General features: G+C 42.8%; 1 protein-coding gene across 3 annotated transcripts in view; it reads right to left on the bottom strand.

The window, feature by feature from the left end:
- fgd (faciogenital dysplasia) overlaps positions 1–26,878 on the bottom strand; it is a 50,026-nt gene that overhangs the window by 14,590 nt on the left and 8,558 nt on the right. For all 3 annotated transcript variants that reach the window (XM_041054155.1, XM_041054144.1, XM_041054136.1), the window contains exons 2-4: positions 5,911–6,081; positions 3,346–3,547; positions 2,457–3,069 (exon numbers count right to left, since the gene is read on the bottom strand). In XM_041054155.1, the coding sequence (XP_040910089.1) occupies positions 2,457–3,069; positions 3,346–3,547; positions 5,911–6,081 (986 nt within the window). The remainder of the gene's footprint in view (positions 1–2,456; positions 3,070–3,345; positions 3,548–5,910; positions 6,082–26,878) is intronic.

A 26,878-nucleotide genomic window follows, 5' to 3' on the forward strand; every position in this document is an offset into this window, starting at 1 on the left:
GGCCTACATGTTGTGTTCCATTTAAAGCTGTTGTTCCAAATCCATTTATGGCTAAACTGTATGTAATGAACCTTCAACGGAGCATACAATCGCTCGGTGTCGCCTGAACGCTTTGACATTTGCTTCCATTGTTTCAAAGCTCAATGCTTTGCTACGAATAGAGAAACTGAGGTTCACTTTAAATGGATTACTGGAAATCTGGTTTCACTTCATTTAATATTTGGAGATTCAATCATTTGGAGATTAAAGCACAATAATTGATTTGATTAAATGCCCGATATCTATTAACCAAACAATGCTAAACCTAAACCTACAAAATGTTAGAGAATAAGTGCTGTCAGTTTTGTTCTTTGTCAACAAAAAACCAAAACCAACCAATCTGCCCAATTGTAACCTAAAACAGGTGGCCATTTTGTATTGTTTCCAGGATTTTTTTTTACTCAAACAGGAGTAGAATTTCAGCTGCTTCAGTGAGCTGCCCTCAGGAGGATGGTGTATGTGGGATCGACTTAAAATAAACTACAGCCCCCATTAATGAAGGAACACATCATTCAGTGCAATGGTGTGGCTCACTGATGTGTTTTTAATAGTTTAAATATAACAATGGAGGTCTAAGCTTATGGTCAAGCTTTGCCTACACAGTCAACAGCTGTTAGGAGGATCAGCTCATTATTTGTTTCGGCCTTTCTTTTTTCATGGGATTTGCTGACTATTAAAATAAAATCTAAAATATCAGCAGACTTCTTCTTTAAAGCTTACGGCTGAGGTAACAGTCAGTAACATCCGCAGCCAACTGCTGTGAACTCACAAGCACAAATCTATATTTTAGTCACTGGTTTAGTTCAGCGGTGGTAACCTGTGAAACTGAAATGATATGTTATTAGCTGATGTGGTGAAACTGAAGAGCAGTCTCTGTCTCTCATCATGTCTTGTTGAAGCTGAGATGACAAAAACTGTATGATTAAATAAAGTTGATAAAGCTGATAAAGTTAATCTCAGTGACATGGATCACACGCCAGGGCCACTAAACACTGAGGCTATTGCAACAGTGTGGGTTTCACAATAGATGTCACCCACATAAACACACACATGCACGCTAACACTTTCATTCTTGAATACACGGCAAATATGGGAGGGTGAAATTTTCGTGAAAAATTGTGTGCTTTGTCAAAATCTAACATTACCAGCTATTACTATGCTAACACAAGTGAAACTCAGAATTTTCATTGTTTGCGAAGTGGATGGTTCACAAAGTCAGCAAAAGCTTTCTTCAGTCTCTTAACCTCTTGCAACGCACATCACTGAAAACCCACATCCTCTGTGACAAGGTTGTCATTTTCTAGCCATTAACATGTCGGTTGTAGTGTCAGCGACATTCACGCAGACGCATACACACAAAGGCTAAGAACCACAGGCACACACGCACACATAACAACAACACGCCCTTCCTCTGCACAGCAGGGCTGGGATCAGGAAGCGCTGGAGAGTGGCGATACCTTTCCCCAAAAGACTGTGGGTGTGGACAATCAGCAGAGGCCGCATGTTTGTGTATTCATGTGATGTTCATGTGAGTTCTGGGTGTGATGCACAGCTTAAAACAAACTGAGAAAGTAACTTCTGCTAACAACCATGATAGCAATTCTAAGTAAGTCTGCATCACTTCTGGTTTACTAAAACTCTCCCCTGAGTTTATGCTGTCTAACATTTTCTATCTGAGGTTTTGTCTTTTCTCATTTGACATTGTTTCCTCTTTCTGTCATCACCTCCAGGATCTCTGTTTCTTTGGTCTGCCAGTATATTCAAAAACTGTTGGTCTCCTATAAAGGAAGCACTGATGGCATACTGTGTATAGGACACCACCAGGAAGAGAATGTGCCCTGTTTGAGGTATCAGTGTTGTTTACAATCAATAGTCAAACTGAAGGACAAGAGAAAACTGAAACATAAGATCATCTGTGGGGAGGTTTCTGTCTCTGGATTCTTTCATCTCGCAGCCATCTCAAGCTCCTGTTACAGAATTTGGGCAGGTATTCATCCTTTTATGTAACAGCAGAGCTGCTTTTAGATACAAGTCAGTCACTTGTGACCGGCAAACCGAGGCTGTAGCGGTGTCTAATGTTTCATGCAGAAGTATTCGCTGAAATTGTTCATCCAGGCTGAGATAATAATAGATACAAGCTACTTTTTCCACTACATGAAAGACTGTCTGACTGTCTGAGACAAAGCTTTTAAACCTGCAGGATGAGCTCAATTTTAAACATGCTGTGAAAATTCCTTAAAATTATGAACAACGACATGAAATATAAATGAAAAAGTGAAGGTGTAGGGATAGAGGGAACTAGGAGACACTAATGACCACCTTCGAGGTAAAGGGTGGGGGTTTATTCAGACTTTAAATTATGGTCGTTCAGGTTTATGGTCATGACTTGATGAGGCTTAAGCATGCGAGGTACTCACTTTGTACGCCTCTGAGGGTGTATCTGTCAGATACCCAGTCTGTGTGTCTGTCAGAGAGTGCATCTCCCCACTGCTTCCCTCATCCAAGTCACTGTCCTCATCCTGCGTTGAGTCTCGCTTGTTGCCCAGGGTAACACAGGACACACTCTCCGTTTCAGTGACGCTGTCGTAATGATCTTCCTCGTCAATGGCGTCCTCGTTGGGGAACACCTCCCCTTCTACGGTACATGACGGGCTGTCGATGCCACTGTCCCGGTTGGGAATCTTCCCGTTCTGCTCCGAGGAGTCCGGATTGTCCAGGAGCTCGTGGGAGGAGCTTTCCTCCCGCTCCACATCATGAAGGCAACCAATGCTGTGTGTGATGTCGTCCTCTGCGCAGTCGTCCAGCGCAGCGTCATCTGAGCCATCGATGTGCATGGAAGCCAGACAGGAAAGTTCAGGCACCTCTTCTGTCTGTTCGGAGGTGCCAAGTGCAAGTTTGTCCACAGGGGAGGAGTCTCCTGCAACCTTTGCCGTGGTGTCCTGGCTGCAGGAGGAATTGATGTCAGACGCAGTGTCCATTCTCAGACACAGGTGCAGCTGGGACCGTGGGAGCACCCCCAGGATGGGGACCCTAGGAAAATACAAGACACAGTCACACCTGCTTTACGGAAAGTAGTATACTATCAATCGTAGCAAAATGAAGAATCAGTACACTGTACTGTACTTCCTACTGGAGTTTTTTTTAAGGTTTTCTTAGGTTTTATACAAAAGCAACAAAAACTACAATGAAACTTCTCTGTACATCCACAGACCCCACACAAACCCAAACCAATACAGGACAAACAATGTATCTGAGAAACTAGCCAAGCAAGATTTCTAATAAATTTTCCTCCTGATGGTGTCTTACCTTGAATTCTCAAACCTCTCGATGAGCAGCCCCACCTTTTGGGCCTCTCTTTGTCCCTGTGCTCCCGGGCCAGGAGCGGTTAGATTGGGCTTTGGCTTAGGTGGAGGAGGGGGTGCTGGCAAAGGCCTGGAAGGCGCTGGGGGGATCCTCTTAGGTTTCTTGTCTTGCCCGAGGGCGAGCAGGTGCGCAGGTTTAGGAGGCACTACAGACGGAGAAGTCCAGACAAGGCAAGAAGAGCAGAACAAGAGAGACGGATGAGGCTGCAGAAATTAACAAAAACGATCAGGTAACACCTATAAATCCGAGTGAGAAAACCTCCATGGCTGAGTCCATGCGTTAAGCCTGCTTGTCTCCTCGTAAATCCTCGAGACAAAACTCCAAACAGAAAAAAATTACAGTCTCAGGAAGAAACATATAGCAGCGGTGCAGAGCGAGACCAACTCTGAGCTTCAGATATCTGCCAACTTCCTTATTTCAGAACAGGATGCTGACATCTGTGCGTAAAGTCACTGTGGTTCCACTTAGACTAGCACAGACAGACAAATGACGGAGATGTCTTTAAAATACACAGTGCGCTCATGCATGCCTGCACACTGTAGGCAATTTCACTGTCTGAAACAGGAAATGTTGATGATATGTCACACTTAATTTGAGCACTTCCTGTGTCTCCTGTGTCTGTGTTTGTCACTGAGATAACATGAAAGAACAGACTTCTCTTTAAAACAGTGTAGTGATAAACACAGTGGAAAAGACAGGGCTGTTTCATTTGCTTATTTTCCAAAGTTTTGTTTTCTAAATTCAGTTTCAAACTTTTTTTGGGATATTAATTTGTTGGATGACAAGAAGTTAGCACAACTGTATTAATATTGGGTTTGGTTTCTAATTCATTTTACAATATAAAAATACAAAATTAACATGGGTTATAATGATGTCTTTGAATAACTTATTTTGTATGGTCAACAACTGCAAATAAATAGGTATTTATTTAACAATTACATATAAAGATAAAAAAAAAAGACAGCAAAGACACACATTTAAGAAGGTGTAACCATTCATTTCATTTTTTACTTGGGGAATGATCTGGCTGAATAAAGTGGAACAAGTGTCTAAAGTTAAAGAATTGTGGTGTGTTTCTGTGTTGTCCAAAAACTATTTAAAAACCTGGCAACAAGGCAAACAAACTGCAAACTGCAAACAAAGTGTCACAAGGTTCCTTCATCACATAATTACGCAGTTACATGTTTCATCATTTTCTGACCGCAGAGGTTTTTACAGCAACCTTTTTAGGGACTCCGGAACTTGCATTACAGTACCTGCATTTTGACCAGAGGGAATTTATGTCCAATTTTAGTTCTTGTCCCACAAAATTTCCTGCTCCCCAGTTATTATTTCCCTGCTAGGGTTTTGAGAGTTGCTCTCTCAGGATAAGCTATGAGTGGAATAAAAAGGCTTTGGAGAGGAAGTTCATCCTGTCAGGTGGGAAACACTGTATGTAATGTACTGTCAGTATTAGAACTGTGCTTAAAAATAAGGTAGTTCACTCTGTCCAGAGGAGAAAGACATGATATAATTAGTTCCCTTGTCTTTAAGCAAATTCATATTACTGGCAGTTTTGATTATCATATTAGTTAAGGTATTTCCTGCCTAAGGTAACAGACTGACCTACTTGCAGTTTCATTAATATTACTGCTATTTTATTTTGATAGATATATAGATAGATTTTTTTTAAAGATTTACTCTACTCTACTCTTTACTAAAATTGTAAGAGCACTGGCCAGGGACTATCTGGATGCGGGAGTGGATGGGTGACAAATAATAAAGAAAAAAACCTCAATCAACAAGAAGAGAAACATAACATCCATACAGAGCAGGGCGGATCACTGACTGGTTTGATTAGTATGAACATTATGATTACATCATGATTAATTGTCAGTCATTTTGATAACTGGTTAATTGCTGTAGTCCACAGCCCCTCCATTTTGAGGATTTGCTGCTTCTCTCTGTTTTATATCATTGCAAACTGAAGATCTTTGGGCTTTGGACTGTTGGTCAAACAAAACTAGCAATGTGAATATGTCACACTGAGCTCTGGGGGCATTTTCAAGGGCATCTTACGGACGAAACAATTACCAAGAAAATTATGATGAACTTATTCTGAAAATGATCGTTGGTTGCAGCCCTAGTTATGGCCTCTGAATAATTGTGAGCCTCTTAAATATTGGATCCAAGTCTATTGAATCTATGTCCTAGTAGGTTTCTCAGTAGCTCCTTAAACACAACACATGTTTATTATATTTAGCTTTCTTCAAACACAAACACTTGGGAGCCACTGCCCTGCTTTACACCAGCAGTCCCCGCAGAGGTGACCTACTGAGCTGTGTGAGTGACAGAGTGAGGCCAGACAGCTGACACATACCACGTTATAGAAGAGTGTTTGTCAGAGCAGAATAAATGACAGCTCAATAGCAGTGGTCTGATCTCGCTGCAACCTTCAATTACAATGACAGCGCCAATGTCAAAACTGACCTTGAAGGGGCCACACTGTGTCACAGTATTTTATTTTACCTTGAGGTTTTTGTACGGTTGGCGGTCTGGGTGAGGCGGAGGGCTGGGGCCGGGGTTTGATGGCGGGCCTGTCGTGACATGGTCTGGGGCTTGGACCTTTCTTTACCAGCCGTGGAGAACACAGATAGTCCACTGATCCGCACTGGTACTGCAGAGAGGAGGCAGGGAGGTCTGCAGAGATGAGACAAGAAGTAAGACAATGTCAGGTATTGATCAATATAATGAGATTCTTCTAAACACACATGCACAACCCAGTGTAATCCTGTTACAGCGATGCAGCGGTGTACAGCGATATTACTATAGGTGAATGACCTTGAGCTCAGGATGCTGACCTCAGACACAGAGCAGGAGAGGAGAATCTCTGCAGCATCGATCCTGACACGGAGCCTGAGGCAGCAGACAGAGAGCTGCAGAGGCTGCATATTGGTTTCTATCACATTCTCTGATAGGCCTGTATCTGACTGACTACATCTAATCTTCAATGGACTCTGGACTGTCTGTAAATGGGTTGTTTGTGTGCGTGAGTGTGAGACAGAGAAAGTAGCTTAATAGTGTAGAGCTGTGTGTGAGCCACATCAAAGACACGTTTCTACTGCCTTGCGATGGACAATAAAGAGCTCTGATTCTGATTGTGTCCTTCTGGAACGTCTGATTTTCGTTTGATCAGTTTGACCTGTCTCTGGAAGATACCAGACTGAATTTTGTTTCATTTGTTTTTATTGATTTACACCTAAAAATGCACAAAATTTCACAAAACGACCAAAACTAACCCTAAGTGCTGAGCTTATCTGTTCCTACTAAAGATGTAAATCTTGAAAATCTGGTTACAAATTTGTAGTTTTGTTATTGGTTATGTATTTCATAATTCATGTTTTAAACAAACGTAACTCAAACTGGGGTCAAACGTTTATTTCTTGGGGATTTTTTTCAGCTGCAGGTCTGGTGCAATTGACTTGTGTTTACGCCACCAAGATGGTGTACTTACGATCAACTCAAAAATAAACTATAATGCCCATGTTTATGGTAATGATGGAACACAGTATAACAGTGTGGTTCACTGATGTGTTTTTAATAGCTGCTGAACAACAATGGGGCTTTATGACTTTGAGGAACAAGCTATATCAGGCTTTAGCGACACAGGCAGTTCTTGTTAGTAGAATCAGTTCATCGTTGGTTTTGGCCTCTTTGCTGGCATTTGCTGAGAATAAGTAGAATATAGAAGGTTTTTTAGCCAGGATTTTGTGTTGCCATGCACTCACAAGTTGTTACAGGAAGTGTTAAAAAAAAGTGGTGAGAGAATAGAAATGGGATGCTACTTATCCACTAAAATCCAGGCAAAACTACATGTTTTGTTTCTTCAAATTTCCATCCAGGAAACAACAAGCCTCACAGCCCAGACAGAAATAAATCTAGACAGATACAAAATGCAGGATACAAGTTAAATGTAAATGTGACAGTGGCCTTAGTCATTTGTGGTTAGATGATTTTTGTATTTCAGGCAAGAAAAAAGAAATCTGGCATTTGTACCAATCACAATACTTTGTGTGTGTGTGTGAGTCTGAGCTCTAGCCACTTTGGGTGTTTTTGGCTTTGTTTTGATCTGATGTGTCCATCCATTATCCACGAGTGATGTTCCTCAGTAGATTATGATAATAACTTTGCAAACTAAAGCCACACGTCTCTGTTCCTTCCGGCTCATGGATTCGATCTAGTCAGCCCAACTCTTTCTCAACTGGATTACAGCACGAAATTGCACCGAGCCCCCACAAGAGCCTTGGCACGTCTAAATTGGTGATTTTAAGCTGTGCTCCAGGCAGTGGAAGGAAAGAATTCAGTCTGTAATGAGTTCTGTTACGCTGTCTGCCCCATGCGGCACACTGCAGGCTTTCCCACCATCTCTGCACCACAACGGAATAAGAGCAGGCAGGAGGGAAAAGATGAGGCTTGCAAACATCTCTCTCAGCTCTAAAGAATACAGAGATGAAAAAAAATGTGGAATTGTGTTTTCTCCGCAGAGGATCACAAATCCTGCGGTAGTTAGGTTTTATATTCAATCTGACTATCCTTGAATTTAGTCCCAGGCAGCAGAAATATTGCGAACCTTTTGCTGTGGTCTCTGCTAATGCCATCTCTAAATCAGAGATGACTCGCAGGTTGAGTCAGAGGAAAACCTTGACCTATGAGCAAGCAAACAAGCAGGTCCTTCAGCCAAACAACTGCCTAGTGAAGAATTCTTTGACCCACGACTGGCTGGGGTCGTTCCTGGGAAAAACAAACAGCTGCTGAAGACGGACACATAGGGGCCGGTACCTATGGAAACTCACCGTAGCCATGGTTACCTAAGAGCAAAACCTGGCCCTCATATCACACTGCCTAACACCAAACAGGAACTTGACGACACAGCAGAGAGAGAAGAGCCGACACTCATAGCTTTTCTTAATTAAAATCTCACAAACCAAGGATAAAATCGCACATAACACATCTTTCAACAGTGTCATAGGAATGCACAGTGAATACCTGAACAAGTAAATAGCTTATTATATCATATCACAGTGATCTCAAGGTTTCACTAAAGGCTGTTACTAAAGTTTGCAATAATTCAGAACAGAAAAAAATACATAATTAGTCAATATTAGAGTACATTCTGAGATAGATTACCTTGCCTCCGACTGTTCACTTTCACATTTCCAAAGTCCAAAGAACAAGTGAGTGGAAAAATCTCCCACACAACCCAGTCAACATCAAAACAAATCCTGCCCTCCCAGTTTGCCAAAGTGTGTGTGTGTGTGTGCAACTAAGGCTAGTCTTTGTGGCAAACAAACACACACACACACACACACACCCTACAAAGTCCTTCAAAGCTCAGTCCTGCATGACACCCAAACACACATACACACACACACACATGCACCTATCCTTTCCCAGGTGTGTTCGAGGAACTGCACCTGTCTGTTCACCTGCCAAACCTGATCCAAGTACCTCCTCCTGAGGCCAAAGTGACGTGTGTGTCACTGTGGAGGCCCAGCGATCCCAGCATACTCTTACAGCTGGCCCCACAGCAGACGCAGTAGCTTTGACCATATAACAGACACTGTCATTCTTCCAAAACTTATGAAAACCAAAAAAAAATGTTTGAAGGTATGAGTCCATCACCTAATTAATTAGGACTCAGGGGATTTCAAGAGATGAGATTAATATTGTAATTTTAAGAGGTCTTTTGTGAAAACACACTGGATAACACTGATCTGAGCTCATTCATTTCCTTTGCTCAGTTCCAGTTACTGAGGAACAGATGAATGAAATGACAATTAGACAGGAATTACATGTCCGAGGACATTATCACCTCCGCACCCTTCATAAGCTGTTGCTGTTACTGTGACAACCTTTCACTGGAGAAACAATTTCAGCCAGTATTAGTCATTATACATCCCTTTAATTAGGCAAACAAAGCAACAAACACCCTGTGATCTTACCCGTTCATTCGTGACTGTGATGTAACACGCTCTTCACAGGAAGCGAACCGAACAAACAGCACCCGGAGAGCCCAGTGAATATTTTGGATTGTAACCTGAAAGGCTGCATTACAGTGCATTTCTTAACATAGTGAAGGGCTGACGTGTACCTGACTCTCAGAGATATTCAAATACCTTCAGGTATGTGACAAGGACATTTTGGAAATGTAAGGATACTCTCAACCGACTCAACGACAAGCACATGACCCTGCCAAATTTCTGGCGACACTGTCACGCAAGAAAAGCCCAAGGAATGTATCTGTTATGTCACTAAGAGTATGAGTCTGTGTTAAGTGTGTAAAGCACTTAATGGTTTGGTTCACCAGTATATTCTAACCCGCTCACTGACTACAGTCAGTCAGAACCCTCAGGTCATCAGATGCTGGTTTTCTAACTGCACCTTGATCTCTCATAACTGTATCCAAAGTCTTTGTCCTTTACCTTGTCTTGCCTGAAAAAAAGTAATTACCATTAAAAAATAACCTATTTCATCACCAAGCAGTCCTCAGTGCTGACCCAAAATCTGCGTCATAATTTCATTAACTTTCATGGCAGCAGCTAATATGATACAGCAGCTGTTGTTTCTTTAAAAACTTGTGAATGCCTCAGTGCTCTTCACATGCTTGTTCTCCTTTTTCACAAACACCCACAAGACACATACGCACACAAAAAAAAAATTGCACAAACCTAGCTGGCTGTCAGTCAGCGTGAGCCCTGAGGCGATACCCTCAGAGTCATTTATTTCCCATCATCCCTTGAGTACAGTCCTCTCGCCCCAGTGCTGTCTGGGAGACAGATCACTCAGATCCAGCAGAGTCTCCCCAGTCAGGCAGCCAGTCAATCAGGTCTCCTCCCCGCAAACCATCCTCTAGTGAGGCTGTGCTGACAACCCCGCTCCCGTCACCTCACCCAGGCCCCCCCAAGATGTAGCTGAATCCCAATGACACATTTTCAGAGTGTGGCACCTCATTATTCCCATATCACCATCAAATTTCCCAGTTTCTCTGCTCTGCTCATTCTGCCTGTGTCCATGTCTCTGTTTTGCTCTCTCTCTACCCAGATTCATATTGATCTTGTTTTTCCGGTCTGTTACCCTGAAGAGTAGCCATCTCATATCTAATGGCTCTTATATTTATAATGGCCATTGAGCCACTTAACTTATGAACTCTCACAGACAGACATACAAATATTGGCCAATGCTCCGATGCCTGTTTTCAACAGAAATTAATCAACATGAATACCAGAAAACAGAGAGAAGTCTGCTTTCACAGTCCAAAGTGACATCTTCAAATGTCCTGTTTCCTTCTGACCAGCAATCTAGAACTTCAGTTCAATTAAGTTTACTATCATGTGTGACAAAGAAAAGGGTAAAATCCTCATATTTGAAAAGCTAGAACAAGCAAATAATTTACATTTTTGTTTAAAAAATTAATAAAATTATTTACTTATCAAATAGTTCATTTTCTGTTGATCAACTTATTGATTAACTAGCTCTACTTAAAAAAAAAAAAAAAAAGAAAATGGTTGGAGCATCACTTTAAGAGGATCTAACTCACAAACACACACGGAAAAAGGAAACAGAGCCGAGAGAGGAAATATAGGTGTCGGTACAACAACAGCTGCTCCAGGATCTACAGTAGGACAGATCCTCAATCTGACAATCAGCAGATTTCCCTCATAGAGTAACGAAGCTCCAACTCCCGGTTCACCACAGGGTTTATTAACACACACGCGCGCACACGCACACACACACACACACACACACACACACACACACACAATCATGCACACACAAATATAGACGGATCAACAGCTATTCATTCAATCATGTACAGTAGCATCTGGCACCAGATTACAAATCTATATTTATCTATTTCTCTTCATGCTCTGTTATCATAACCAGTCACATTCTCTTTGTCAACCCCTCCATTATTGTGGAGCCGTCTGTGGAAAATGTGTGTTGTGTTGTTTAAGAATTAGTGGCGCCTCAAGTTTCACTGGCATCATGGCTTCCCAGGAGCTGGGGGGCGGGGTAAGTCATCTTGTTAGGCCTGTCCTCTCCCCCTAAATCAGGCCAGTGGGCACAGCAGGCACACTGACATGTCTCCCACACTAAGTGGGAGGATTTCTCCAGCTCCAACAGATTAGGACCATGTGATTCTGGGGGGATAAGACAGGGGCAGAGACTGAGAGGTTGAAAAGAGGATGGGGAGGCAGCAGATGGCTGGAAAGTGTTGAAGAAAGTCATCGCCTACTCTTGTGAAAGCACAACACTAATATAGAAATATAGCGGGAGATACAGTAGTGGTTTCATAGACAGTAGGAACCACGGCAGTAGTAAGAAAAGTGATAAGCTATATAAAAAAGCGATAAGCAGACATACACTGCAAAACAGAGAGGAAAAAACAGGCTGGCTGCTCTCAGTTCCCGTAATAACACACTGTATCTGTCAACAAGTGGAGAAAGCTAAACATAAAAAGACTGACGGGTTAATATCAGAGTGGCATCGCCCTTGTGGAGTCCCAGTTAAATCAAGTTAGTCTAGGGGGTAATTCTACAGTGTGCCCTGAGAGACTGAAGAAGAGGCTATTGCCATGGCAACAATGCTGATCTATATTATAGTAGGTAGGTCACGATGAACCATAAAGAACTACTTTTCCTTTCAGCAGGCACACGGTGCAGACAAAAGTGGACTTACAAATGTCAAATGAATTAACAAGTAAATAAATGGGCATCCTGGCCATTGTCCTTCATGTCTGCACTGCAGAAAAGAGACGACGCACCATTCAATGCTCAGTCATAGGCAGTAAATGTAATATACATGAATGCGCATGTAGACAGCTGGAAGACACGGGTTAAACAGCGGTTCTTATTCCCCAGACACTGTTGTGTCCTTGCCGACAGGACAAGGAAGAAAAGCTGTGGATGAGGGATGACACAGTCACTGACCTTTTTCCTACAGTATGACTCAAGGCTATTTCAATCTGGCTGCCAACTACACAGATACAATGCAAGTCATAAGAGAACACTCAGAGTTTACAGTAAGTCACACATTGAAGTGAAGACGTGAGGAAATTTCATATTTATCATCAGACACGTGACTCGCTGCATACTAGCAAGTGGCCTCTCCAATTCACAGCCTCCCCCCCTGCCACCACAACAGCTATAACAGGACGTTTATGAGGCACAGTGCAGAGAAGTAAGCTTCTGTTTGTCTGGATGCAGCACGGTACAGTAGCCCACAGCATTACTGTAAAGGAAGCAGCCACAGATTGGCAATTAGGGCAACACGCACACGCGCACACACATACACAGGAGAACAAGGGGGTTTACAAACCTGCCTGTGGAGATGACTGCCTAACTGTCCCAGAAACTACTGAAGCCTACTGTAGCCACGCTCAATGGCGGCTTTCACTGTGTAACCCAACTGGCAGTTTTGCACAACAATCAGGGTAAAGCTGAGCAGGAGCCCATCTTTTCCTCTCAGTGCATTTTACTAAACACTAACACACCTTCACGAGCAAGGGGAATTTCTAACTGCTGGTGCTGGAAAAATACTCCAACTCTTTCCATTTCCACAGGGGGTGGGGGAGGTCTCAACAAACACAGGTCTGCCTCGTGAGTCATCAGCACCCAAAGCCTGAAATAGCATTTTCAAAACAAGTTTCAATCATTCCCTGTCCTCAGAACGCCATATTGTAATGAGGATTATGCAGTTTAATCTTCCGGATCCAGGCTTGATCACTCTTTGTACTGACGAAGGGTCTCTGAAGTGTGAATGTATTGATTTTTTTTTACCATATATTGATTGGTGGGATTAACCAATCATTGTGGTGGACAAGACCAGTTAAAGACCATAAAGGCCATACACCTGACTGCATGATTGATAAATTACTGACTGATTGATTAGACATTAACGCATGTCGAATACAGTGTCTCCCGGACCAAACAACACACCACCCCCACATGCATACATAAACACTAACACATGAGTATACATACACATGCAAACATAAACATGCACATGCATACATTGTTCTGTCGCTAAGCTTGGTCGCTTAATTTTATAGAAACCCATCTGCAGTACAGACCACAAAATTACTTTGACACTTAACTCATGTCAACATTGTTACCAGCACACTGTGATCTGCTAACATTTTACTGCGTGCTGCAAAGTGTTCCACGGCGACCGCAGAAAAACATTCAGCAGCTACCAAAAACACTGCAGACCAAATCATTCCCTTTCCCAAATAAAACGCAACCCACACTGAGAGAACATTTCACAGGCAACCAAAACACACCTCTCACAGGCCACAGAATTACACCTCTGGAAAAGCCAGTCTCCCTCAGCAGAACGACAGAGGGAAGTAGTGTATGCAGAGCATGTCCACTGAATTCAGCTTTACCAGTGTACAAGACAAATAGGAGAAAGAAGTTTTTGTGCTGGTGACAAGCCACTTGACTTTATAGATAAATATAAGTGTAATGCTTTTTTTCTAAATGTTTTTTTCATGACTATTTCAGCTCTACTTCCTTCCACGTGTTCACTTTTCACAAACTTTATTCAAAGTTCTGACCCACCACTCAGCCTCCACTGTCTGTGAGATGTGTGGTAGCACTAGATGAGGTGGAAGGGTGCCCACCACACTACCCTGCATCTGTTCCAGGCAGGATGGATGTCAGCATGTGGAGGGGAGTGTCTGTGAGGCTGCTGACAGTCAAAGGGTCCCAGAGCGGGACAGCCCTGCCCAGTACAGGTCAACGTGTTGCCCATTCCAGTCCAGATCAGTCCAGTCTGGTTGGTCTAATCCAGTAAGGGTGTGTAGATGTACAGGGCGGGGCTGATGAAAAAGAAAGGTTGAGGGTGAGGAACAGTCTCCTCCCCTGTCAATGCTCCTCTGTGCTGATACACACTGGACTCTCACCAACATACACACAGAGACAAAAAGGTCACTGTGCACTCAACACCGACGCGTCTTCTTTGACGTCAGAATCATTTTCAAAATGTCACTTGGCTCCTGAATGGCAGCGTCAGCAATGGGATCTGCAAGGAGCATCTGAGGCGAGCAGCTCCTGTCAATCTGTCTGAACCTCTGTACAAAGCGTCTGACACTAGTTTACTGGGCTGCAATTTCTTGGGTGAGTCACTCAACTTTGAAAACTGAGAATACTTTTAAATGCCAATGAAGGAGAAACCTAAATTAACGTTTTGTCTTGCATGGAAACCTAAATCAAGGAGACCTTTTCAAGCTGAGGTTTGTGGAGCGCAGAATTAGCTAAGACATGAGAGAAAGAAGCCAAGACATACCAAGAACCATGAACACACACTCACACACTGACACACACAAATCACTCTACAAGGAGAGGCCTGTTATAGAAGCCAGGTGTACACTAGACAGACTAATAAAGGCTCCTATTTCCTCTCTAATGGCTCCAGTATTTCCCCTTACAGCACCGCAGTGCAGTGCTCCCAGCCCTGTTAGTGCACCCACACAGGAGACAACAGGACTGACACGGGCGGCTCCTTATGCACTTAGTTGAATATAGGAAGCTACTATCACTGAAACCTGAATGAGAGATACTGACCCATTGCTGAGTGCAAACAGATTTCAGATTTTCAGTGCTAAAGAGATTAAATCAAACAGTTTATCATGATTGTGCAATAATCCATCTGACCCACTCAGCTTCAACATCAGTTTACAGATAACAGATTTTATCCCCAGCAAATAAAATCTGCAATCATTACAGTCTTTTATGTACTTCATGATGTGCAAGTCATGTGCACACAAGACAGCTAATGCTCCTTTTGTTACCTTTATTTATGTAAACTAGAGAATCTGTGTAGGGCCGCGACTATTCGATTCCCAGGTCTCAGGGAACAGATTAATAAATCATGAGTGTGGATTTAGCTTCCTGACCTTAGCCCCACCAGATGTAAACAACAACAAGGGGTAATCTGTCAGCAGAGACACCTGTAAAGTAAGTAGCTAATATACTGTGCTTGTTGATAATTTATTATTTAATATTTTTTTAAAAAAGTTTTCAGGATAATTTGTCACATCTAACCATGGTCCTTTCAAAATCAGGAAATGGTAAATATCAACAGCCAAAATAACTAATAACTCAAACTTTATACACACATTTGTCATGAAATACACCATGTATTGGGATCATTTACATTTGTTCTAGCATCTATCCTGTTCATAACTGGCTATTATATTGTCTTTCATGTGACCATTGGCTAAATCATAGCCCCTGCTGAATTTCTATAGTATGAGCTGCAGAGAACCGCAGTCACCTGCAGAAGGTAGCTCTGTCATCTGTCACCTGTGTTACCTGCAACAGCTTGTCTCTGAAGGGGGGCTGAAGTGAAGGGCGAGGTGAGGATTGATCAAAGAGCGCCCAATTAGAGGACTGCTGTTATTCCTACAGCATATTGTTCAACATCAGGGATCCACAAGGGATGTATGGAAACAGCCCTGGGCAAGAGCTTCTTTCTGTACATCCCTGAGGGGATGTGGCACAATATTTTAGACTTTGCCTAGCGTGCTGCTAAGCCACAGTTAGCTTGATATCAGTAAATATTGCAAGAAGTAACACATAAACGTTACAAGACAATCATCATCTTCCTTCCTATTCCATTTCTATATTTCCACATTTTTACTGCCAAGAAACATCAGACAAGCTTTGAGAAATACAAAACCAGGGGATCACTAGGAACAGCTTACTGTCCTGAAATTTACCATTTATGGCAGTTCCCAGTTGCTGCAAGCAGCAGGTACTGGCTTTCCACTTTACAAGGAGACATTAAAGTTCCCCCCCTGATGTGAATATGGCAGGAAATGATTTTTTTCAGTCAAACGTCCCTTAAGGAAAGTATATTTAAAAAAAAAACTAAATGGTAGCTCACATGTACCAATGCATGTAAACAAGCACACGCAGACATAAAAACACATGCACATGTGTACTGTATATGCACACACACTATGCCCTTAAGTAGAAATTCATTAAATATCTTGTTACTGGCCACTGGAAGCCATACCTCATCCTCTCCAAAGCTGTAGGACACAACTACAAAGACAATTTCAGCATTAACTCTGAAACCTTTTAAGCTTTTGAAGTGAGCAGTGGTTTTAAAAAGGGGAGACAACAATAAGATACAAAAGACCCCCTGATGGAGGTCAGATTAAAAGACGTCAGTCATTACTCTGATTGAGTTTGGCAGGAGAGGAGTGTTGTTTGTGGACGTGTTTGCGTGTGATTTTTCGATTTCTCCTCCTGTCTGATGCCAAAGTCTCATACAAAGACAACACACATGCTTCACTGGAGACGAGAGGGCTTCTAACACTTTCCGACTGACTGCTCAGACCAAATGGAGAAGTAAAGGACGCACGCACACAGGCGAATGCTGCACGCAAAGCTACAAGAACACACACGATACAAGAAAACAAAACACTTGTGTCTTCTTACTGTCCCACCTGAAGAATGTCAGCGAGTGTCAGTTCAAACCAAAGGTGTAATGTCAGACAGGAATTGCGAAATATTTAGGTGGCTACGCAAAAAGCCACATAAAATATGCTCTCTCACTTCTAGTTAAGAACGTGGCAGAGGTGTCTGCTAATCCATCATCATCTGATTACGTGACATTGTTTTTTGTTTGCTGATTCCTATAATTATTGTGCCAACACCACAGGAAATGCCATCACCAGCTCTAAGTGGAGGAAGACCCCAGGTGCCCTCGGGTTGAGAGGAAATTGTGGGTGTAACTACCAGGGTGACGGAGTACACTAATCAGGATGACTGTTTAACATGGTATCTGCATGTGCATGTGTATTTCTTTCTGTTTGTGTGTGACTTGGTCAGTATCACCGCAAGTTCTCCAGCATCTCTGACCAATATGGAGCACTTCCTTCCTCTTGATTCAACCGAGGAATGAAGAGAAAACCACAAGCATGAGTTAAATGAGTTTATATGATATCTACATGAGGTGGGTGAAAAGAAAGAGAAGTCTTGAGTTTTTAAGGAAGTTTAAAGACGCAAAAATACAGATGTAATCATCAAAACTAATGGCTCCCATAGCAAGGCTGCCCTCACACAACAGACCCACCCCTGTATTAAATAGTTGTGGACATTGCGGGCTAAAGGCATCCTTTCCTCTGGCTTTTTCTAAAAGTAAACCTGTCCAGACGTAGGAAAAAGGGTGAAACATGACTCACTACTTTTTCCACTGCCCAGGGGTTCTAAGGATTTTGCCTTCCACACAAGTTTACTGTGTGAGTCTTTGTGTGCTGGCCTTGAACACAGGCGGCTTCTACATGGCAACTTCACCATGAATACCAGCTTTCTGGGTTCATAGCTTGACTGACAGCTCATGACGAACTGTTTTTGTTGAGACTCTGTCGCAGAGGTGCAGATTCAGTTCATTTTTCACTTTTGACTACAGACCCGCGTTCTTTTTCGCTGATGTAGTTGTTGGTTTTAACACTGTTCACCTTTAGCAAATTACCGGACTTTGCACTTGTTGTAGCAAAGCATCAGTAATGTGGGCACCGACAGTTTGGTGTGTTTTGAAAACTCACACCCTAATACATAACAGTTAACAAGTGTTCATCCTACTATAATTTAGCTGTGCAGCTTCCTCTACACTGTGGATTTGTCACATGGCGTTTCTGTGGTTTTGTCCAAGTAAAATTATCCCACTTCAAGGACAGCAAAATTTGCAAATCCAGTACCAGCAGAGACCTGGATATTCAGAGGTCATACTTTAATTACACTTAAAATAAATCAATCTAATGGACATGATTAGGTTGATAAATGAGAAGCCTGCCTCTACACAAATACTACACCAGTCTAAGAGGATCATGCCGCTCTGTTGCCAGTGAAGCCTGCGATGTTCCAGGAACTGTAAGCAGCCGTACAACGCTGGCGTCATACTACAGTATATATGTCAAACAGACCCCGTAGCTGCTTGGCTCAGCACCACCCCATTGATCTGGGTCAAAAGGTCGTTGATTAGACTGAGTCTCCCAGTCTCTAGGCAATGCCACAGTGTCTGCCACACACTCAGCCTCAGCTCAGCTCACACAGCTGCTGCTGGTTGTCATGGAAACACTCAGACTCCCTGCTCCTTAAGACAACTCCCTAGTCAGCTAAATTATAGTGTGCCAAAAAAAAAAAAAAAAGCCCAAAGAGACAGAATACAAACATTAACATACCAGCGGTGAATAACTGACAAAATACACCAATACCGGCTGTGCTAATCAGTTAAGCTTTAAATCATCTTTAAATCATTGTCACGCTGCCATGTAATGACATCATTGAGCTAGTAGTGGTCATCGCTGTGTCACTTTTACTCAATACAACCTCAGCCGCACCTTTATTGAGCATGTATCGACTGGAAGTTGTAAGACTGAGTAAAAACAGCCTGAGTGTTGCTTTATCGGAAAGACATCACAAGGGCAATGAACCTAAAAAAAACATTGGCACTGTTCGCTTCTCACTACATTACTCAACACACATCACTTGATCAAGGAGCCAGAAGGCTCAGCTCTCACTGCTGATTACACAGCGTGGTATAGACGAAAGAGAAAACCAAACAAACCAGAACCAAAACACAACGTACGCTGTCTCACTCAGAAATTCCCTGAAAAAACACTGCAGGGAATCCAAGAATCAAGCCAGCGGAAAATTGCCCCCAATGTACATTCTCAATAAAACATGCAGACTGGCATGTATATTTCAGAGGGCAGTGAGAATTAGCCCACATTCAGCAGACAGCTGCAAGCCCACCCACCCAAACATAACCCAGACAGAGGTTTGGTTTGAAGGAAAACGTATATTTTGTAAAAAAAAAAAAAACAAAAAACAAAAAGCAGCACCTGCTACATACACCCATACACACTAAAATGCATATAAACCAAAAGCAGGACACATCTTCATGCAAAACTGAAATGTGCACATGTTCATTCCCACATAAATAAACATAAATCTACCACAGAGAGACGATGAAATGCCATTTGTAACTCACCAGCTAAACTCAGTTTGCCATCTGCCTTCGATGTTTTCTCTGTTTTCACTCTCTGTCTGAAATCTCTGTCGATCCTTTCGTCTTTTGCTGTGTGACAAAAACCTTCACAGAAAAAAAAAAAAAAAAGCAGAGTCCAATCTAGTCCAGGACAGAGCCACGAGGAGGTTGTGTGAGGAGCCTGGATGTTTTATTAGTGCTCTCAAGGGGACAGCATGAGTCTGCTACTGCCGCTACTACTCCTGTTCCCTCATCGACTCTCTCTAACCACCACGCTGCCTCTCTCGCTCCCTCTCTCTCTCTACCCTTTCCTCTCCTCCTCCTCCTCCCCTTCCTCCTCCCCTTTACCCTCTACACTGTCCCTGCCCCAAAAAAAATGTCCTCCTCCTGTTCTGCGCTCTCCCTGTCCTGATCCCCACACCATTCAGAGCAGCGAACTAAACAATGCCTCCGCCGCCGCCACTCTGAAAGGAACCCAGGAGCAGTTCTCAGCCGGCAATAATGCCTCCCAACTGTCACCATGGAAACTAATGACGGCCCGGGCTGGCGGCAAGAGGAGGGAGCAAGGGGGGGAAAAAAGGGGGTAGATGGAGAGGGAGAGGAGAGTTAAGTGAGAGGGAGAGATGAGTGGAGGAGGGAGAGAGTAAAAGAAGTGGCTATGAAAGATGGGGGAAGTGTGTGTAAGTATCAGTGGGTGTGCCTGCACAGTTGTTGCATGAGTGTGTGAGGATATGAGTGAACTGGAGAGGAGGGAGGGTTTTGGAAGAATCCTTCGCGTATTTGTTGGAAACACGGTGAGCAACATATGTGGAGTTTTCTGTCTAAGCCTACAACTAATTATTCTCAGTCTCAAAGAATCACTTAGTCCTTGGGATGTAAAAAAAAATGAGAAAACTGCTCACAATTTCTTTCAAAATGCTTGTTTTGTCAACAGCTTTGTCATGGTAACAGAGAAAAGCAGCTTACCCTTGTATTTGAGAAGCTCAGACAAATAACTCAAAGGGTTAATTCATAATCAAAATTACTGTCAGATTATCTTGATGGATCATTTGAGCACTAATTCCTTCCAAAAAGTTTATTTGTGTTACTGATGTGTAAATAAAGATATGAAACTGATAAATCCTACAAATCCTACAATTTGAAAAACTAGAACCAACAAATTTTTGTTTTTGCTTGATAAATGACTCAAACAATTAATCGAGAATCAAAATACTTATTTTTCTGACAACTGACTAACCCATTGATCATTTCAGTAGTAGTTCTTCCCAAAAAATAATCTGTATTTTTGACGTGTAAATAATGAATGTTGCTGTATCCCTTGGGGAGCCACTTTACCACAAGTCTCTGGTGAGTACATCCGTGTCTCTGTGCGACTTCCCCCCACAGACACGGGGATCACAAAAGCTGCTAGGGTGACGAGCCCAAGCTGCTCCAACCCTCTTCATATGCACATATAATTACAACCAACCCCCCTCTCCATATCTCTCTGTGTCCCCCCTCTTCCCACTCAATAGTTGGGGTGACATCAGCCTGAAAGACAGGGTGACACTGCCCGACACCGGCTCTGAACCCACAGACGAATGCCACCGATAACCATGGAAACACTGCAGGAATATCCCCAGTTCCAAAATGATAACAGGGTTTTAAATCTGGGTGTGAGGAGAACGGAAGAGAAGGAGAGTGTAAAGGGGGGGATGGGTGGCTGCGTTCGATTTAGATTCAGGAAATGCAGGAGCTTTAAAACTGGAGGCGAGTTGAGAGTGTGGCTGAGAGTGGGTTAGAGTGGGCCTTGATTGATCCACTCGTCCTCCTGTTGAAAACAGCGACAATAACTACATCCTCTCGTGTAAACCCCCTCACCTCCAGCAGCTTCTTGAAGGCCATCTCTGGCTGAACTGATTGAAATTCTCAACACAGTGAATTATGCATCACACTGGACAGGAGGGGGAACAGGTGCTGCTCTCCACAGCAATAAGCCCAGCTGCTGGATCCAGCAGACCTGTCGAAGGTGAAATATTCTCACATCAGGGAAAGACGAGATAGAGAATCGGTGCTGTAGCCGCCCTGAGGGGCAATCCAAATAAGGGGAAAAACCCATCTCAAAAAAGAATAGAGCCTCGCCTTTGTGGGTTATCTAATGAGGCATGGTGCTCGTGCCCCCCTCTTTACACCAAAGAGAGGAATGTGAGCTGTGGGTTAGGGAGGAATGTTGAACCTCTTGCCATCTTATTACCTCTTTTTAGCTCATGTGCAACAGAGATCACTGCTCAAAGTCGATTCTGGCTTTAAAATAGGGCAACTGGAGGACTTTGATTTCCATGTTATTGCCTGGAAGAAGCTCATAGAGATAGAGCTGCATTCACTGGCAGGGGACAAGGGAAATGAAGCAGGATGGCACAGTTCTTCTGCCCTTCTGTCACCCTTTACCACTCTCCCTAATTACAACAATGATCTCTTTCCATCTGAACACAATGGAGAAACTTGTGTGTGATTATTCGCCGTCTCTGTCGCACACAAACCTACTGGAATATTGACGACTAACACCAGCCTAAATCTTCTCCGCTCCACTGACCTAAGGAGGGCATCTGCCACACATCTGCTCAGTGGGATCAACTAACCGCACACACTCCCTTCCCTTCCATCCCTGTGTTAGTCAGGCAGTTACACAGGAATGGAAAATACAGTTCATTGCCTGGTTTCTAAATTAAAAAAGGATGTGTATCCTTTCCCTATTAAATATCAGAATTAAGGACAGTCACTGTCTCATTTTAACCTGAAGAAAAACATCGTTGCTTTCCCTGTTTAATTCAAAAATCAAGGTCAGCCAATGAGACGCGGCCAACAAATGTCGTGTCTATGTTTGCCCTTCTGTCTATGGATAATACTGTCCAGAAACTGAAGCATATGATGCCACAGTTCATCGCCCCCCTAAGACTCCATTGCTCTGCAACAACAACTACAGAGACAGGCACAACAATGCTGTCAACAATATGCAAAATACCGCATCAGCACTGTTTGAATGCCTGCCAGAGTTCTGTCAACTGGCCTTCAAAGGACTGTGTTGAATTTGATCTGCACAAACACATACACACACACAAGCACACACACACACACACACACACACACACACACACACACACACACACACACACACACACACACACACACACACACACACACACACACACACACACACATTACCCTTCTCTTTATCTAGTCCTGGCCTACTGCAGGCACACTGAGGACTTATCCCACTTAGAGTCAGAGGGGGCTTGGTACAGAAATTTGCATAGATAAATAAGTATTTTTTAAATAGCTCAGATCAGTCGGTGGGCTGATGCCATGGCACACTTGGTTTGGCAGCCTCGGCATGCACCCTGCGGATGAAAGCCGGAAGGAGGACACTAGGCTGTTGTCATGGAGACAATTCACATTCCACAGCATGTTGACTGGACTCCAGAATTTTTCCAAAAAGCCCTCACACAGAGAGAGACGACACAGGCACACATTGATATGAATAAATCTACACACTACTGCTCAGGCTACACTCATACACACAAGTCACATGCACAAGCTTAAGCTGGGAAAAAGGATAACTTTAATGTTCACACGTCTCTCAAGGTCCTGGAGTGCCAGCAAGACACAACATCCAGACAAACTGCAACAGAGGTCGACACAGTTAATGCATCTGGAGTCATCCACTGTTACTGACACACATTCATGTTGACTCACTAAGCCGGTGGATCAGCTTTCTCTGAGGGGAATTGCACTCACAAAGATTCAATAGAGGGATCAATTCAAGCTTTCAGAAGGAAATTAGGTTTGATTATAGTCATGAATGAAGACAGGTGATCTTATGTGTCAAATTTAATTTGCGTGCCTCTTTCATCCTCGAATAAAAGTATCTTTAACGGTCATTCAAAGCTATCTGCCTGCTCAAATATTTACCCTGACCGTCACCTTTACCTCTCCTCAACTCCTCAAACATTCAGCAGCTCAAAATCAAAGATGTGTTTTAAAATACTCTAACAAGCACATTGCCATATCCCCTCTCTTAGGACACAAAGCCTCTCTTTAAAGAAGAATTCATTAATATTTCACCCAGAGGAGTATCTTTTAATTCATTATTAATATTTAAACCTATCTGCTGGAGTACAGAGGTCTTATCTGAATTACAAAGAGGCTGGAGCCTAGCATAATCCGAGTATCTATGTTGCCTCCAGCAGAAAAACTATGCAATAGACCGGCTGTTCCGCTTTGTTAGAGCATTGCTAAGTGGTGGTGGTAAGATCTGGAAATTGTATTTCTGCACTGCTCCCATGCTGTCTGTGGGTGCCTGGCTGTGGGGCATGGTGCAAGGCAGAAAACAAAATATATATATATAAATAAAATAAAAAAAATTATAATAAAATCAGGAAGCTCAAGAAAATTATTCTGTAGGGATTATTCAAGCTATACGCTTTCAATCCATCTGTCTGTCTGTCTGTCTATTTATCTCTGACTTTGGCTTCAGTCCTGTGGATATTCTTGTGCTCTCTGATGAAAACACGTTACTGGATGTAATTACTAAAAAATCGTAGATACAAACATCACTGACTGATGTTTGTATCTACAATTTTAGGATTCTACATCTGATAAACAGAATTTATTGTGGCACAAAGATTAAAACTTCTTTGATTTGATTCATCACATTCCCACAAGAGCGGCTTTGCTGATGTGCCCCAGTTCAAAGCATTATGCTCAGTAGAACAATTATAATATAATTACAACGGTCTCAAACATCTTTTGTTGTATGATCTGTTTTTTTTAATTTGTTTTTTTTTTTTTCACAATGCCGCATCTATTAAACCAGAGGGACAGGTTTTAGAATTAAAGAGCAGTCAGCATTTTAGTAAATGATCTCGATGAGCTCTTATGCAGCCCCTCACAGACAAGATGAGCAGGGAGTCCAGCAGACACTAAAGCAATATTAGAAACAGCAGGCAATAAATACAGTGGACTTGTTATTTGATTTGGATCCCTGTTTGGAGGTCAGTGCTTGATCAGCTTTAAAGTGCAATATTCTGCTTGTGGAAAATCATTGTGTGATGTTGAAAGAGGTGTGATTTGGTTTCAAATGCTATGCTGTTGATTTCCACTGTGTTACTGTGGCGTGCTTTGTTTGGATGATGCGTATGTCCTTGAGTACGGTCCTGAAAGGTGTGAAGGTGGAAACAAACGTCTCTGTGATGGTTTGTAACTATTAAAGGCGTGACCGTGTGCATATATGTATGTGTGAGTGCGTGCACATGGAGTGTGTGTCTACCCACGGCGCATTTGGTCATCTGATGAGCTGCAGGCTCATCTCTCCCTACAGCGCCCAGATGGCCTATGATTATACACGGCTCAGTAGAGATTACTGTGCAGCAGAGACAGAGAGAGAAACAGAGAGTAAAAATAAATAGTTCAAATGAGGAAAGGGTTGGCACAAAGTGAAATGAGAACGTGAGGTATGTGAGGGGTGACGATGCAGAGCTGCTCGCTTCACCCAGCTCAGCATCAACAGAAGGAAAAACATGCACTAAAACCCAGAAACACCTCCATCTGCACAAAAACATGAAACCTTTCAACTACATATCACGTCTACAGTTGTCGTTTAGTTTTCAGCTTTGTTGTAGCACACATGCAACCACAATTATAAACTCAGATTTCATGTGCTGCATCATGTTTAAGAGGAAAAGGCGCGTAGGGGATCGGAGGTGATGGATGACGAAGGTCTGCGTGTGTGTGTGTGTTGGTGTATTTGTGTGTGTCTGATGGGAATATCTCTAGCAAGGAACACACGTGAGGGCATTTGTCACCAGCAGCGATTTGACATGATTGATCACACACTGGAACGTAAAGTACACCCAAAAGAGCAGTGTGAAAAATGATCAACGCTTCACTGAACCAACACCATTTAACTCTCAATGTCCTTACTGGGAGAGCGTCCTCTGGAGGGAAATCTATGGAATCTGTTCAGCAGTGATATCTGTTTGAATGGTATGGTTAAAGTGCCTCTAGACAGAGTTAATAGGAAATCACTTTCATAAAAAGTCTGTGTTGCAGTGTTTTAAGTATATTATGAACAACTTTTATCCTGCAGTCACCTTCTGGGGGTAGTTGCAGTGACATACAAGTGATTTACAGACAAAAAAAAAACTGTAAGAACAGTGAGAGCAAAGGCAGAATGCTAAACATCCAGAGCTTCCACTTGTGAATGAACGAACACATTCATACCTCGCACGGCTCACTGAAACCAAGATTAGAACTCCTGTCATATTTCTTCCACTGAATAAGATACAACAATGACGCAATCCTTCACTGAGTGTCTTTCAGAGATGCAAGCCCACAAGCCACTTACTGTAATAGGGCTGAATCTTGTTGTGGTTATGAGTGCTTTACCTATAAGTGTATTGCTGGCACACTCTCCCAGCTGTCAAATAGATTAGAGGAGGATGACTTGCATCTAGCTGCTTTGTTTTTGTTTATCTCTTAATGACTGCAAACAGGCACAGCATCCATCATGCAGCAGAGGGCCAACACTGTATGTTTGGGTGTGTGTGTGTGTGTGTCCTAGCTTAATGAGACTCATCGTTCAGCTTGGAACAGCGGCACAGTGATAGATGGCAGTTTAACAACCTACAGTACATGCTCTTCATATTTCAAGAATGTTTTTGGAAGAAATTAATTACAGCGATTCAGCTTCAGGCGTTTAAAGCAGCAGACAGAGAGCAAGCTTTTCAGGGAATCAGTTGACACACATGCATGCACATACTGTACACACACAAACACACACATGCATGGACTAAAATACAGATGCCAAGCAGCCTGAGGCAGTTTGTTGTTTTATTACATTTAGACCTTTCAGGATCAATGTAAATCTAATGAAGGGCTTGTTAGTGAATTAGGGCCTTGACGAAAAAAAAAAATGCTGAAAGCCTGAAATAACTGTTTGAGGAAGATAATCCATAACGGGCCACAGGAACAGGATCCATCTGTGTGGATGTAGCTCTCATCTCCTCATTAGGCGCAGGGTGTTACAACTGTCCTGTGATGAGAGCTGTGACTGGTGCAAGGCATGCTGGGAGAGGGGGACGCAGTGCAGTGGCCATAGAAGCTCACAGGTTCAAATCTCTAGGTGACAGTTTAAAACAAAGGGAGGATCTGCCTGACACATCTTAACATGAGGAGGGGGAAATTCTCAACTACCGTAGAAAATGCAAGTCACTGCAAACTGCAGCCATTAAAGTGGAAAGTTAGAGTCTAGATCTAACTCCCATAAAACGGTGCTATCGTGTTTCACAAAGTCATTACAGAGTCAGAGTAGTATAGCATGATAAATGGCTGACGGGTAGTGCAGACTATAATAGGAAAAAGGAGAGGAGACAGTGGAGAGTCAGCCTGCTGTTGC

This window comes from Toxotes jaculatrix, chromosome 2, assembly GCF_017976425.1.
Source record: "Toxotes jaculatrix isolate fToxJac2 chromosome 2, fToxJac2.pri, whole genome shotgun sequence".
NCBI classification, from domain to species: domain Eukaryota; kingdom Metazoa; phylum Chordata; class Actinopteri; family Toxotidae; genus Toxotes; species Toxotes jaculatrix.